Source organism: Laetiporus sulphureus (assembly GCF_001632365.1).
Source record: "Laetiporus sulphureus 93-53 unplaced genomic scaffold LAESUscaffold_3, whole genome shotgun sequence".
Classification (NCBI taxonomy): Eukaryota; Fungi; Basidiomycota; class Agaricomycetes; order Polyporales; family Laetiporaceae; genus Laetiporus; species Laetiporus sulphureus.
This window is the reverse complement of record NW_024468512.1, coordinates 714,697-730,106: the sequence shown is the minus strand read 5'-3', so window position 1 is coordinate 730,106 and position 15,410 is coordinate 714,697. Positions and strand designations below refer to the sequence as shown.

The following is a 15,410-nucleotide window of genomic DNA, read 5'->3' as shown; positions in this document are numbered from 1 at the left end:
ATCTGTAAGGCGATGTTTGGGCGGTGCGGTCGGTGCTACAACCAGTCGTTTACGTAATCACTGCTACGTTTCGGGCGGAACAGTGAGCGCTCAGCGCTCAAACCACGGGTTCCTGCATCGCTTCACGACATACAAAAGGCTGGCTGGCTCGAACAAGTTCCTCGTTCTGGTGTCTTCACCGCTGGCTTCGTCGTGCACTTTGAGAATCGAGGACGTCCCGTCCCATACTCATCCGCTGCCTGTCATTGGGTAATCATGGCTCCCGAGCCACTCTTGAGTACGAGATCCCAACGGGCCTTCATTGGCACCAGTACGTGCTGAGAACCTGCCTGCGCGCCCTATTTGATGAGATTTCATATCCGCTTGACAGTTTGCCTACGTGCGTGCTCGATAAATCATTGCGAGCCACTCTTCTGACTGTACGTATAGAGGCGGTTGTGGTGCTCGTGATGGTCTCGATCACCTTCAGATTGGTTGAGTTCCTTTACACTCACACTGGCTCTCAAGCAACTTATTATGATAAAATATAGGTGGAAGAACATGTGGAGTTTGAGAGTCAAAATGGCAGATACAAAGTGAGTACCCGAGTTAGAGTCTCATATTTGTACTGACGTTTCTTCGGGAAGACGCTGCCATGTTATTTGGCTCTGTTCATTCTGGCGGAGTGAGTTAGGCCGTGATCAACAGCAGATGGTAGTCTGACAGCTGCTTAGGCTCTTCGAGCTCTTCATGGCACTTGACGCATTGAGGTTGCGAAATGTCATTCAATTGATTGGCATTCTATGTACGCACTGGATTATGTGCATCAATTGGCCCAGTGGCTGATATTTGGCCAGCCTTTCACGCAGCAATGATTGTCATGGCTTCCCTCCAAATACACGAGACCCACACTGCATTGGTATACTCCGGGCCTGGCGCAGACCCATTTGTGGTCCGTATGCCAAATATTTGATTTTGTAAGATGTGACAATGACCATGATCTGTGTAGAATGGCGGTGGGGTGGGCACATTGTGGCGAAAAATCGAGCCATTTCTGATTGTCCCGCCCATCATAATCGGTGTCTCGTGGATTGCGTTGATCTACTACTTCAGAGAATTATACCACGAATTCGGGTGCGTGTCTTCACGGTAGTTGCATCGAGCCCGGATCTCATCGACTGGTATAGCTGGGCAATCTTCCACATTGTCGGCGCCAATCCTGCTATGAGGAGTGAGTAGCAGGTGGATATATCGTGACATCCGGTATTCGCTGACGTTCTCCTTGTAGCAATGTATGAATACTACCAGATCATGATTTGCCTTCTCAAATTCGATTTTTTCATCTTCGTTGGAGTCACCATGCAAGTAAGTTATGCGATTTTACCCCCCTCTCATGTATGCATTATTCAGCTGAAACATACAGCTACTCATCGTGGTCTTGCAAGAGAACACGGCTGAATTCGGGCTCACGATCGCTGCTATTCCCGTGGTTTTGATATTGTTGGCGATCGCGGGTGTCGCCGTACAGCGCGAGATCAAATCGTGAGCCTCATAATTAGGAGATGTAAATGTCTGACTTGCGACCTTCTAGGTTAATGTCCATCTCCTTAGTGCTGATGCTGGCCGCTCAGGTTTACTGTGAGCGATTTCCGGATACTCTGGTTTGGGCATGCTGCTGACTCTCTTTCTTGCTCATCAGTCAGTGAGCACCACCTTGACCGCCGTGTCTGCTTTTCCCCTCATGCATAGCTTTGCAGTCTATAAGCTTGTGCGCTTCTATGAGCCCGATTCAGAAGACGAATATATCTCAACACGAGCCACGCTCACCGTCTTCAGTATGTCCATCTAGAGATCCTCATCAATGTCACGGAATGCTTGACACGGGTTCTTTGCAGCCGTTGTGGCGTCGTTACTGATCTTTGCGACATTCGCTGTGGGCGTGCGGTGCTTCGCGGACTTTGACAAGGGCCTGCACGATTCAAAGAACCGTGGTCAGTACTACAAGCCTGTTGCCGTCCAATTGAGAGAGAACTTATTCGGTAAACCAATCTCATTAAGGTATTACTTGGAGGCGTCGGTACTTATCGTCCTTCCTCCGCCCATCAGGAGAATTAACTGATCGCAAGTCCTCCTACACCGGTGGTGCACCTGTGGAACCCCGAATAACAATAGAGTAATCTCTCACTGTGTGATTGTACTATATCCATTGCTACATCTGATTGGGCTGCTGGACGGACATCATGCTGATACTCTTACTTCACGACTACCTTGAGGCGGCTATGTGTTCCCTAATGGGTCGTAAACTATATACCATGTAAAAACCTTGCATTGATTAAGCCAAGTTACGCCTTGTGTGATCTTCGCCAATCAGAATGAAACCGGTGTGATTGGGCGCTTCCTGAGACGCGCACGACGGAGTCGGGTCACGTGGGGCGCGTTTCGTAGTTAAACGCGTCGCGGCGCGCGTTCACTCCTTCCTTCCACGCTGAACCCACCATGGATGACCGCCCGGATCCCATCTCGCACTTCTTTCCAGATGCTGAATCCGTTGATCTATATGAAGTACTTGCAGTGCCCCATGACGCAAAGCCTGAAGATATCAAGAAGTCGTACCGCCGTCTAGCTCTGGCCCACCATCCCGACAAACACGCCACTGCGAGTGACTCGCAGAAGGAGGAGCTGTCTCTCAAGTTTCAGCAGATCGGCTTTGCGTATGCCGTACTCTCGGATGAAAAGAAGAGGAGCAGATATGACCGTATGGGAAGGACGGATGAGGGCTTTGAGCTCTCACCCGAAGACGGCTGGGAAGCCTACTTCGAGGATTTGTTCGATCGCGTCACGAAGGAGAAGCTTGATGAGCTGAAGAAGGAGTATCAAGGTGATCTTAACGACTGTGATCTTTAATATCATCTCATCTCTATCAGGCTCTGTGGAAGAGGTCGCGGACATCAAGAAAGCATACAGCGAGAACCAAGGCTCAATAGCCGAAATCATGAAACATATCCCGCATTCAACATACGATGACGAAGCGCGGTTCATTGTCATCATTTCTGGCCTCATCCATAAAGGCGAACTATCTTCGCTCCCTCTGTGGGAATCGAGTGTCAAGGATGAGAAGGCGAAGCTCGTCCGCACGAAACAGGGTCAAAAGGAGGCCAAAGAAGCGGAAGAGCTGGCAAAGGAGCTGGGGGTCTGGGATGAGTTCTACGGCAATGCGAAGCCAAGCACGAGGAAGAGCAGGGGAAAGGCCAAGGCCAGCAAAGAACAGGAGGAGGAGGAAGCGGACGAGGACGATGGGGAGGACCATTCTGCTCTGCAGGCCATCATTGTGAAGAGAAAGAACAATATGGACGGATTCTTCGACAGCCTCGCTGCGAAGTATGCTAAACCGCAAGCCAAGGGGAAGAAAGGAAAGAGACGGATCCAGGAGCAGGACGATGAGGACGATGTCCAGGCGTCACCCAAGAAGAAGTTGAAGAAGGGTGGTGTACAGCTTCCGGAGATAGACGACGAAGAGTTTGCGAAACTTCAGCAAACGCTTTTCGGTGACAAGGCGAAATCATCCGCCGATGCTGGCTCTACGAAGGCCGCAAAGACACGTTCTTCCTCAAAGAAGTCACGAAGGTGATGGATGGGATATCAACACCAGTGCGCTCTCTCTCAATGAAACTCATATACCAGCCCTACCCGACCTATGCACACCCCCCAAACCTCCCCTTGCGTTGATCCCCTTATGTATATCCTTAGTGTGATTATTATAGTCTCGTGTAACTTCCTTATACTGGCTTCCCATAGTAACCCATGTGTATTGAGCAGAGATCCAACCTGTCCGTATGAATGTACACTGCAGAATCTACAGATAGCGTATAGAGTCGATCCCGAGGCTGCGTCGCGCATGAATGATTGCCACCAGTTCCTTGATGGACTCCTCCAGAATTACCACATTATCTAATAGACGCGACAACGTGACGGTCGCCGGTTTCGTCTGCTCTTCCTCTTCCTCATCCTCCCTGGCCGCATTGCCTTCTGCGTCGGACCGACCTTCTCCCCACTGCCCGAAAGAAGCGAGCACATCCTCGTCGTCAGCGTTGTATTTGCGGGATCGTTCGGGTGTCCACGGCCCTGAAGAAGGAGCCGGAGCAGCGAACGGCTCGACGATAATAGCGCCGGTCATCTGGTAATGAGGACCGAAGGGACTGGCTTCAACAGTCTTGTCTGCACCCCGCGGGGGAGGGGTGGCCTCCGCGACTGGAGACTTAGCGGGCTTCTTTTTGGGAGTGAGGAACGACACGAGTGAGGAAGATGCAGACTTCGACCTCGGTTTCAGGCGAAGTGTGCTGGACTCTGTTGCAGCCGCGCTTGGGCTGAGGGAGATACTCGTCTTCGGTGAGACATTCGCGTCGAAGTCCAGCGCGAGCGTCAACGCGTCCGTCAGGTTTTCCGAGAAGAGCAGGCCTTGCCGCCGCTCCAATAGGTATTGGTCAAACTTCTCAACCATTTGCCTGTACCGTTCCAACTGCGAAACGAGCCCATGGAAGACAGAGTGAACCACGGGACGTGACTGGTCATCGATACTGGAGGCAGGGAGGAAATGCGAATCTGATGCGAGCTTCTCTTCTATCCGGAAGTCCATGGACCGGTCATCCCCATCGTCGCCATACACAGAGAGACTATCCGGCCCAACTGGAGAGGAAGCAGCTGCCTTCGGCGCAAACGTCAGCCAACCTGCCAGGGAACGGTCCGGACATAGTGCGAGTGTGGCCAGTACACCTGTCAACGCCATGTTCATCTCGGGCGTATTGGCGAAGAATTTCCGCAACGATTCGAGCACGAGCGAAAGCACGGGATCGTTGGGATTCAGGCGATGCTTCAGCTTTGCTCGCGCCCTCGGTTCGATATCTTGCTGGAAACACAACTGGCTTTCTATTGAGAACAAAGCATCCCGCAGATAATGGTCGTATCCCGTGCTGAAGGCATCCTCGTTGTGGTGGGGATCGACTCGCGAGACTAAAGTGAGATACAAGCCCATCTCACGCTCATGGGTCCAATAGGTGGTGTCTGGTTGCACAAAACCTGTGGGGGCCACGATGATCGGGTTGCTTGTCGTAACTTTGAGACCGTCTTGAAAGCTGGGGAATTCGAACGTCTCGTCATCGTCATCGCCATCATCACTTACGGTGGGTGATGGTCTCTCTTCTGGGGACGGTTCGATCGCAGGGGGTTCGGGGAAGCTAGTGGCGAGAGGGTCGGGAATGACAATGAGTAGTCTATCAACGCACAACGTGCAGTAGTGTAGAAGCAGCGATTGCAGCAGCTGAAGCGCGGAAGTGGCGGTAGGCTGCGATTTGGATCGCAGGCTACTTAGGAGTAGGTCCTTGAGCGTGAACCGGCCCATGGACGTGAAGTATTCCGACTGCCGCCTCGAATTGGGCGCCTCCATCTCCAAGAGTACCATTGCCGCGCTTCTCCTCCTCCGTGACTTCGTCTCCTTGTCGACCACACCTGCAGACCTTGATATTGGAGGGGCATCACCTGACAGATTGAGTGTCTGATGACGAACTCTGTTTCGAGGCATTTCGCTGTTGTCCTCGCTCATGAGGAAGTCTATCAAGAGGTCCGCCAGCTGGCCGTTCTCAAGCGTGCGAATCATGATCTCGATGTAAGACATGACAGCAACAGCACTCCCATCAGCATCCGAACACTCGAGAATGGAGGGGTAGAGAACATTCTCCAGGAAGACGCGCCGCATGGCATCCAGGATGCACTGTACGATCGCTGAACCCACGAGCGCTGAAGGTTCCACGTTGTCGTCCACAGGTTCATGGACGACGTTTCGACGCAGCACGTCCTGCAGGAACTCCAGGAGTTTAAGGAAGTGGTCGAGGCGTGCTTTGAAGTCCGGGTTTGACGACTCCTCTATACCCATGGCACGGTTCTTCTCCCTTGTAGCCTCGAGTCTACCCTTCTCTTCCTCGGTCACCTCTGCGAGTGTGCTGCCAAGCACCATCCCACCTCCAGGGGCAGACTCCGTAGGCGGCGCGGAACGTATCTCCAGTTTCCGAGGAAGCAACGAGTATACTGCGGAAACTCCTGCGGCGAGGACCTCAGAGAAATCTCCATCGATGATGTACTCGGCAAGTGCAAGCGCAGCGTCTACGGTGGGATCCGGATGTATCGTGTCCGATGAGGTCGATGACGATAGGCCGTCTTCAACAGACTTGCGTGCTGATCCTCCGGGAGACATTGCAACATCCATGAGGAAGAGGAGTCCTGCACGTGCGAAGTCGCCAATACGCCCTTCTCGGTGAACGAACCGGAGCAGATAGTTGAACAGGAGAAACTCATACTCTGGTTTCTTCGTCGTGGAGGAAGCGTGGCCCGAATTTGATGTGTCTTCAGAAGGAGATGGTGACGACGTCCGATGCGTCTTCGCGACGTCTGCAGAGGGCCGCACATCCGTTAATTCCGCGGAAAGCTGTTGCCCGTTGCCCTCCCTCTCATCTTCCTCATCTTCCTCGTCATCCTCCTCCACAGCAAACAACGGCTCAGGCCTATACCAGTGCTTATCGTGGAAAAATATCATGAGCAGCTCCCGATACGTCCGTATCCTGCTACAAAGGATACACAGAAGATTGACCACTGCGATTCATGTTAGATATTATCATCTGACGCATGAAACAACGTACAGTCCTCCTCATACTCTGAAGGTCGACTTCTGACTGCATTACCTGCAGCACCCATCACTTTGTTACGGCCATCAAGCTGCTCTTGAATATCGTCTCCAACACAGTTCCTGAGTAGACGGAGGACAGCCTTGTGTACAGCAGAGTGTACTAGAAATTGTTCATCGAGAAGGACTACCATATTCTGGACAGCCCGGAGCACCTCAGCTTGAGCGCCGAATGGACGATCTGCCTCGCTGAGTTTGACAAGCGTCCCCAACACGTCTTGCATGTTCAAATAAGATGTTAAGACGGGTTTCAGGTGAAGGACACCTCACCATTCTTTAGAAGGTATTCGAGGCAAGCACCTGTGGCTCTGGAGGCCGGCATGTGAGACCCAGTGAGACCCTGCAGTCATGCTATCCTACACACCCTTCTTCGGTCCTGTTTGACTCCCACACGAGAGCATCGACCATGGACTGCAAGTGTACCGGCACATCAGTCGACTTGATACCTCGCGACAATTGTCGTTCGTCTGGTTCAGTCAAAGTATTCTGAAAGTAGATGAGACAATGGATTTGGAGGGCTTGTTTAGTACCACTCACCTTAATGAGCATCCATGATCTGTGGAATTCCAGAGCATGGTCGACCTGGCGTTATCGCTGAGCTACTGGACGCTGTTCTCAAAAATCCACGCACACCTCGATCTTAGGACTTGCTTGTATACTCTGCCTCAAGAATTTCGAGAAATAATCCATCAAGCAGCAAGGAGCTTAGAGGAGCGATGGCTCGTAGCCAAGCAGAGGGTGGAGACGCATACACGATCGTGGCTGATGATCTAGATCTCCTTTCAGCCACCGACCTGCACAGTACTTGCGCTAGAATACGTCTCTCAGTGCTTTCTGCGACGAAAGCGCACGCATCCCAGGCAATCACCGACAAGCGTTCTCCATATTCCGAGGTGCGCTTGATCTCAATCCGTGGGCGTGCTTGCCGGCCATGTGCATTTCTGTATTACCCTACTGCTGCAATTCGGTACAATCGAGCTTATGCGAGGTACCCTGCTATAGAGCGTGATGATGAAGCACCCATTCCATACCGTCGATGGCATGTCTGGTCTTGATTCAGCTGGTCAGAACCTCAAGATCTTTGGACGGCTGACTTGGAGTCAACAGTCAACCTCCTAACCGTCCTGGGCTAGCTAAGGCGTGCAGCGGCGATCAGTATTGTGTACCATCCCTGCTTTCTCTACTCCTTCGCAACCTGATCTAACGCTGCTGCTCTCGCCTGCTTTCTGCGTCGGACTATGTCTATCCTTCCAGCGCCGGTTACGATGTCTACTTCGAAGTTCCGCCTCGGCAAGCGCAGCACCCTCAACCAGACAACTTTGCAAATGTCCCATTCCATACCGTCTCTTCTGTCAAGTCCTGCTTCTTCTTTATACCGTTTGAGCCGTGTGTACTCTGAGTCTCAAGAACTCGGCTGGTGCTCATCGCCTACCCCTGCCTACCCCTTCGCCTTGCGGAAGCCACTCGTTTCCACGACTACCTCAGAAGACAGTCTACGCACTCTGACAGCCTCTCCTCCGCTCCAAAAGCCTTTCGAGGGACCGTGCTTCGACGGCGACAACGCGTTCACGCAATTGACCAAACTTGAGGACGTGATCTCTGTCGGCCTGTTCGAGCGCGTGGAACAGCTCACTTCAGTGATGGATAAGATGCAAGAAGAGCAGGATGCCCGTCAGAGTGCAGAGAACGACCTCAGGCGCGAAATTCAGAGCCTTCTAGAGCAGAACAACGACTTGACCCTCAAGCTGACGCACCTCGAAAGTGTCGCGCGCAATCCGGTCAAACACATCAATGACTGCGTAGATGCTGCCATGATAGCATTGGAGAATGAAAAAGGGCTCCGGCGTGATATGGAAGCCAAGGCTCGGCGAGCGGACGACAGGGCGAACTCGCTTCTGACAGAGAATGCCCTTTTGCTGCAAGCCAAATTGGCGCTCGAGAAGCAAATAAACGTCGAGGCACAGATGTGGCAGGAGAAGATCGCGGACGCTCAAGATATGCAGGAGATAGCCATGGCCATTTTCGATCACTTCGACGCCCTGCAGAAGGAGGTTGACGAGCTGAAGAAAGTGATGCATACGTTCGCCAGAGGATCAACTTCAGCAATCGTCCAGGATCTGCAGATCGTCCTCAAAAAGACGCAAGATGAACTGGAGCTTTACAAGAAACGCGAGGCGCTTGCCATCCTCAACGACAAGGAGAATCGCATTGGATCCCGGAACACGAAAGTACTCGACGAGATGCGCAAGTCGACCAACGCGATACGGGTAAGTCTATCTAAAGATTCAGTTCATCAGTGGGCTTACGCGCATCATAGCGACGGTCACAGCAAGGCGAGAGCACCAACGCCCAAGGTCAATCGGTGCGGCGTTCTGTGTTTTCGACTATTTCAATTAATTAGGGATGTAGTTGGCACCCCTTGTTCCTGTAATGCGAATTCTGTAGCCCGCATAGGTTAGCCACGCTTTCCCATGACCTCTACCTTCGAACACCTATGTTCAGCTTACGTATATGAGACGCTATCCAACTTGACCTCTACAGTATAGATTGTCGTAAGCCTGGGAGCGCAAATATGCCCGAGTCTATGATATTACAGGTAGACTGAGTAAGTATGTGAATGTACAGTGAATGTCTATTGACAGCTCTGCAGGCGCATCAGAGAGGTCCAAAGTTCTTGGAGAAGTGACATCAGAAAAGAACTAAATGTTCTGGCAGATCGAACAGCTCAGAGTGAGACGGTCGTGGAACACCACAGCTAGTTGATGGGCACGGGTCAGATTCATTTACGCTCCAACAGTAGAAGCTTACGTACGAAGAACAATCATCGCCGCAAGCAACGACACCACGACAATGAACAGGAGAGTGTATTTAAACACCTGTAGAACAGACACTCAGTGATCCGCGCAGAATAAGTACACGTGGAGGACATACAATCCAGCGCCGCTGCCTCTTCTGCTTCGTGGAGAACAGCGGTGGGCGAATCTGCTTCGATGGTCGCAGCCAGACTGCGAGGACGAGAACAACAGTCAGGAAGGTGCGTGAAGATGAACAAAAGGAGACTTACACATCATCGTCGAGTGCAGCTTGTCCACGAAAGGTATCAGCGTCGGCGGCGTCAAGACAATGAGCAATATGTGGCCCAACAAGAAGTCGGAGCTCCAGAGGGACATCTCCACGATCTTGACAATGAACTCTCTCGCGGGCTGCGAGAATGCGGAACTGCCCAGACCCCTACCGTACCATTTTCCGGACCACCATGCGCGGTTCGTCTCGTCGTGCTTGTATTCACGAGACAGGAAGACAGAGATCAGAATCTTCTGAATAGCGCGCTGGACAGCGACGATAGATATAATTCCCAGGACCGCGTGTGAGGCATTCCAAAGTTCCAGGAACCACTATTTGACGAAATCAGTCCGGTGAAATAAATGAAATTCGGAATACGCACGAAGAACTCGAAGAACGCAAGTAAACCAAGTAAAGCGAGGAAATGCGCAATGGCAGCCATGATGGAAGCAAATTTGGTCCAACCGGCCATCACAGGACCCAAGAACAAGGAAATAAAGAATAGTGCAAGCAGCATGGCCGCGTTCCACACAACAGGCCCAACTGAGATGACGATAATTCGGATAAGGGGGCTTGGGTTCTCCGCACCCGCTGTCGGGAACGACTTGACAAACATGTACGCATTCACGAAGATTATCGCCACACAAATGGGCCATATAATCTCGGACAAGAGGACAGTCCTCCATCTCGCGCGGGGTACGTCTCCAGACAGCTTCTCCGATGGATGGCCGAGTTTCTTCTTCTTGTAGCCGGTGATCATTGTACGCGACAGCCGGCAATATCCATACCAACTACTGGCCTTGGTCCGAGAATTTCCTCGGGACATCCAGCGAAGGAACTCCCGGTAATCAATGATGAAGTCAGGATAGTTGAACTGGTGAGGGTTGAACACGAACGGTGCGATGCAGAGTGACAGCACCGAGAACCAGAAGTAGATCAGATATGGGGTCCAGAGGGCCATTGTTGCATACAAGAGGAGAAGAATGTTGCGCATGCCCATATAGATGCTTGGCCCTGCGAAACGTGAGTAGAGGATGGTGAAGGAAATGCGAGTAGTCGCAAAACCACGTCCGGTCGCTATGTAGCGAGCACCACCAAATGTCAAGTTGCTGAGAATTGACTGCGAGTAGATTCGTGTTGAGAATACTTCGAAGATGGGAGAGAGAGACAAAAATTGTTTTCCGAGACGAACCAACGCCATGCCAGTCCCTCGTTCAAGCAGCTCTATACCACATAGTCAGTCCGGAACAAATCGGCATAACGATCACCTTACCTTGCAGGAACAATGGTAAGAAAGCAATAAAGAAGACGATGAAGATGGATAGAATGCAGCGCTTGACCCAATCGAAGACAGGAACGAGATTGTAACAGTTGCCTTGTCCACTAATAATGTTCCCATCCACATCCAGGTTGCAAATCAAAAGCTCCTTGTTCAGTGTACCGATATATAGCACTGGAATGGCAATCAGTAAAAGCGGTTGATACGAACCTAGATGGGACTTACAGACAACCATGAAGATTTGAACAGAAGTCATAACAAGGATGTTGTTGATGTGGAATCCAGGATGCCCATAGTAGAACGTTAGGAAACGATCGAGAGGGAGCTGGGTTCCAAGATAGTAATACTCCCGACTGAGCATCTGCTCACCCATACCCGTTCCAAGTTTGGTCTGGAAGTTGAGGATAGTACCGAAGCCGAGGTCACGACCTTTACCACATTGGTAGTACTCGGAATGTTTGATGCGACCACCGCGGCCAATAGCATTCATACCGGCGAAGATATCCTCGTTGAGATGCAGACCTTTTTGCGCTTTCGATACGCCACCACGAGTCGCCATGAATGTCGCATTCAAAAAGTCAGGATGTCCATAGTGCAACTTGCCACCGATCCATGCGAGGACGCGAGGAGTCATGGTACCGAATGTCTGCTCTTTTCCAGCAGCGATGTCACCTAAGACACCGATATTCTCCGAGAAAATATACTCTCGAGTACCGACGATGGCAACGGGCGACTTTTTGAACTCTTGATGGCCCCATTGAGCATAAGGACTTTGACCAGAAATGGAATATTCCTCAAATTCGCCCAGAATGTTCCGAATCTTGATACATTCCTCCAGATAATTGTCCTGGTTGGCATCGATGAGCTGAAGATACTCGCCTCGATAGAAGATGATGGCGTGGTTCTGGTTATCTGACTTGCCGTCACCGAGAATGGGGTTTCCAGGGAGCTCTATACGGAATTTGGGTTTCCTTTTGCCCGTGGTTTCATCGATCTCAGAATGGCCGTCAATAAGTACGGAATACAGTCGCGGATCCGACCCCTTCGGCCCTGCCACCTCGTCAAGATAGGCGATCTGAAGGTCGGGGTAAGCGCGCAACAGGAATTCGGCGTTCTCCAACTCCTCCTTGTTGAACTTAGCATACCGCTGCATGGATATCGTGAATTTGAACTTTCGTCTCGCCATGCGCTCTAACTCTTGCTCGAGTCTATCCGTGTTGCCGGCAAACCGCTGCACCATTTGAGGATTCTCGACACGGTACAGAAGCTTGATGGCCTTCGAGTAGTTCATCATGCCGGAGACTGTGCGATAGAGGGTCTGCGCGCGCAAGGAGGCCCAAATGCGCGTACGAAGAGTATATTCTGGAGCCGCGGTCTTGAAGCCGATGCAGTAGAAGGGAAGATCATCTGTACGGCTATCATGCTTTTCGTTCGATTCGTGCCCATCAAGAGAGTTTGTGGCGGAGTTTTCCTCGGCGAGGATCTTAGTGTCCTTGACGAAATTATCCCACTCCACCGGATGGAGCTGCTTCAGGTACTCGAGCAGCGTAACGCGAGTATTCTGATCCTCTTCCCTGATAATCTCACGCAAACTGAGCAAGATCTTCTCGGAATAGTGAGGTACAAGGACAGTGAACGAAGGCATGGATTCGACTGCGAGAGGATCAGGGAAAGCGGTCGTCAGGGATGATGCAAAGAACGAAATCCGACGTTCCGCTTCTCCTCCCGCAGGGAAGAAGTCACTCTCGTTTCCGGTGTTATGTGTGAAGAACGGCGGTGCACGGAGAACACGTCGGCCATCAGGACCATCCACCTGATGGTAAAGAAGGCGCTGGACATGATGAATCGACAGCAGATGCTCGCGATACATGGAAATAATGATTGCATTCCAGACTTGCGAAACAAGGACCTGTTATCGTTCTCAGTACATGGAGCGCGTGCGGCGTCATAAACACAGAAGCACACCTTAGGTTTATACTTCACCTCCATGTCACCGGTAGCAAGCAGCTTCGCATATATCCTCTTCGGCATTCTGGTGTACACCTCCTTCCATGGCGTCCAGATAGAAAGCCCAAGGTAGAAGGAGCGACAGACACTGAACACGACAACCCAGACAATGTACCAAAGGTACGTGTCCAGGAAGAATAGCACGAGGTCCATCACGTACATGATAGCGAGCGAGAAAATGACCTGGTTGGAACACAGGGCAGTCCCGAATAGTTTGTCGTCGCAACCTGACACTTTACGTCGTGCCATTGTGGATATGGGACTGGAGAAGGATGATGTCAAGAAGAAGTAAGACTCGAAATACTTGCATCCGAAGACGAGGAGCCAGATGATGATGGAAGCAGCGCGAGCACTGGTCTTCAACTCGGGGTAGGATGCAGTGAAAGTCTGCGATGCCATGAATTTCCGGGATTTCCCTGCTACGCGATCACCGAACATCCGGCCAGAGGGGATGATACCGAAGGCCATCGTGGCCACAACGGATACAAAGAACTGGACGATACCGACAATGAGAGGGATGTTGGATGCCGAATCATCCACAATAGCAACGTAGATGGTAGGACCACCAGTCAGGGCGAGAACGATCAGCAAGAAGCAGAGTCTAGTTGTCAGATGTGATGCGTTATTCCAGGACGTAGGCGTGAAAGAAAACTCGGCCAAAGTGGCGGCAATCATGATGGAGGTCGCAACGGCACCACCGAGAGCTGTAGCCGACCACGACATCGCTGCGGATGGCCGACTCTTGCCAGATGCCGTGTACACCGCCGGTGAGTTGAACGCAGTGTAGAAGAAGTACACCGCAATGTGCAGAATCCATATCCGATTGAAGTTGATCAAAAGATGCGCCAAGGACCGCTTCTCATAGAACGTCTTGAAAAACACTCTGTTCCAAGCCACTTTGCCAAGCTTCATGAAACGTTGCGCCGGGGGGATATCAAGAAGTCGCGTCTAACAAGATGACCGTATGAGCGCGGTAGTAGCGATGAAAAGATGTTTCCACCTACATTGTCGTCTAAGATTATCTTCGCAAGGCCTTCAGGATACCAAAACAACTGGTTGATGTCATCATAGCCGATGATCTCGTTATGGTCCCTTTCCCTCCTCACAAACTTCCCATCGACCACTTCGTAACCCTGGTCACGCATGAACAGATAGATCGGCTTGATAATGCTCTCCAGATAAAGACCCTCCGGAACGGGGTCAACCCTACCCTGACATTCCGGGCTGCGGTAGTAATCGTCCGCGCACTTGAAGATGAAGCATAAGCACTCAGGCGTGAACCTGACATTGCCTGCTTCTGCCCAGCACAACAGGTAGAGAGCGACCTGCCGAAGGCGATCATACTGGCTCATATTGTGCATCGCGTTGCGCCATCTACTGAGAGCATTGTCAAGTGACTTGGTACCTGCTGTTTGCACCTTTCCTTTAACGCTTTTGAGACGTTGCAACCCCGGATTCTGCGCTTGTCCGACTGCGTCGTCCAGGTTGAGCTGCGCTGCGAAATACCATTTGCGGTAATTGGCATGATGCCCTCCGATGTAATCCGCATGCACGGTTATGAGAGCTTGATTCGGCGACATGCGCGATGCACGAGAGTCGAGCAACGTCATCAAGAAGTCATACTGCACAGCAGGTCAACATACTACCATAAAGGAACGTCACACAGTTCTCTCACCATGTTACGCATGGAGTCGCGTTGGAAGCCAAATTTCTGCGCGAGGTCCAGAAAGATATCTTCGATCTCCTCTGCGGACATGGGTATGTCACGATCCGAAGACCAAGCGGGATACGGCTCATGGGAACCGGGAATATCCGCGAATGGACCGTATCCAGCGACAGTGCTGCTGCTCATGCGGGAGTCGACGGAAGCACTGTAAGGGCGTCCATACTGGTCAACAGACTCGACGCTGTTGGTCGCAGCTGATGATGAGAAGTCAGTATCGATGTTGACCAGGATCCAGAGACAGATTTGCCATGGCGGTACATGCATGCACGAAGAGCACAGGGTCCTCGGTCAATCCTAGTACCCTGAAGACGCGTTAGGCTACGCCATTTCCCAGCATGTTCCGCCACCTAACATGGTAGCTCGCTCGACCGCGTACCAGTGGCCCGTCATCAAGATGTCACATAGGTTTTTCGCAGTTGTGGCGGGTATATCTGGCTGATATCCACATTCTAGTGCACAACAAATACGGCTCGTAAGGCCCACAGTACAACCCCGCTGAGAAGCGGAGAACTGCAATTCAGACCTTTGATAGACCGCCAAATCACTGAGAACGACAGACCCGCTACACAGTGTACCACTCATGGACGAACTGTATGGCCTGACCCATTCAGATGCATGCGTAGGCA

At 51.6% G+C, this 15,410-nt stretch overlaps 5 protein-coding genes across 5 annotated transcripts; 3 read left to right on the top strand and 2 right to left on the bottom strand.

Moving 5' to 3' along the window:
• Positions 1–255: 255 nt before the first annotated feature.
• LAESUDRAFT_642880 (uncharacterized protein) lies at positions 256–2,156 on the top strand (the record flags this gene model as incomplete). The annotated part of the gene is made up of 14 exons (XM_040903752.1): positions 256–310; positions 406–473; positions 531–575; positions 627–664; positions 714–784; positions 837–931; positions 989–1,113; positions 1,167–1,210; positions 1,268–1,344; positions 1,403–1,521; positions 1,571–1,617; positions 1,737–1,814; positions 1,875–2,018; positions 2,086–2,156. The coding sequence occupies 14 exons, from the start codon at positions 256–258 to the stop codon at positions 2,154–2,156; spliced, it is 1,077 nt and encodes a 358-aa protein (XP_040769104.1).
• Positions 2,157–2,475: 319 nt separating this feature from the next.
• LAESUDRAFT_734233 (DnaJ-domain-containing protein) lies at positions 2,476–3,607 on the top strand (the record flags this gene model as incomplete). Its single annotated transcript, XM_040910493.1, has 2 exons — positions 2,476–2,857; positions 2,904–3,607. The coding sequence occupies 2 exons, from the start codon at positions 2,476–2,478 to the stop codon at positions 3,605–3,607; spliced, it is 1,086 nt and encodes a 361-aa protein (XP_040769103.1).
• A 225-nt stretch (positions 3,608–3,832) lies between these two features.
• LAESUDRAFT_734232 (uncharacterized protein) lies at positions 3,833–7,399 on the bottom strand (the record flags this gene model as incomplete). Its single annotated transcript, XM_040910492.1, has 6 exons — positions 3,833–6,618; positions 6,666–6,926; positions 6,980–7,017; positions 7,074–7,195; positions 7,247–7,291; positions 7,343–7,399. 6 exons carry the CDS (start codon positions 7,397–7,399, stop codon positions 3,833–3,835), a joined length of 3,309 nt encoding a protein of 1,102 aa, XP_040769102.1.
• A 415-nt stretch (positions 7,400–7,814) lies between these two features.
• LAESUDRAFT_809302 (uncharacterized protein) lies at positions 7,815–9,110 on the top strand (the record flags this gene model as incomplete). The annotated part of the gene is made up of 2 exons (XM_040914131.1): positions 7,815–8,976; positions 9,027–9,110. Exons 1-2 carry the CDS (start codon positions 7,948–7,950, stop codon positions 9,108–9,110), a joined length of 1,113 nt encoding a protein of 370 aa, XP_040769101.1. The 5' UTR covers positions 7,815–7,947.
• A 298-nt stretch (positions 9,111–9,408) lies between these two features.
• Positions 9,409–14,814, bottom strand: LAESUDRAFT_642161 (glycosyltransferase family 48 protein; the record flags this gene model as incomplete). The annotated part of the gene is made up of 10 exons (XM_040903716.1): positions 9,409–9,464; positions 9,522–9,585; positions 9,641–9,714; positions 9,774–10,104; positions 10,155–10,996; positions 11,046–11,225; positions 11,277–12,960; positions 13,017–14,006; positions 14,063–14,680; positions 14,734–14,814. 10 exons carry the CDS (start codon positions 14,812–14,814, stop codon positions 9,409–9,411), a joined length of 4,920 nt encoding a protein of 1,639 aa, XP_040769100.1.
• Between the last annotated feature and the right edge of the window lie 596 nt (positions 14,815–15,410).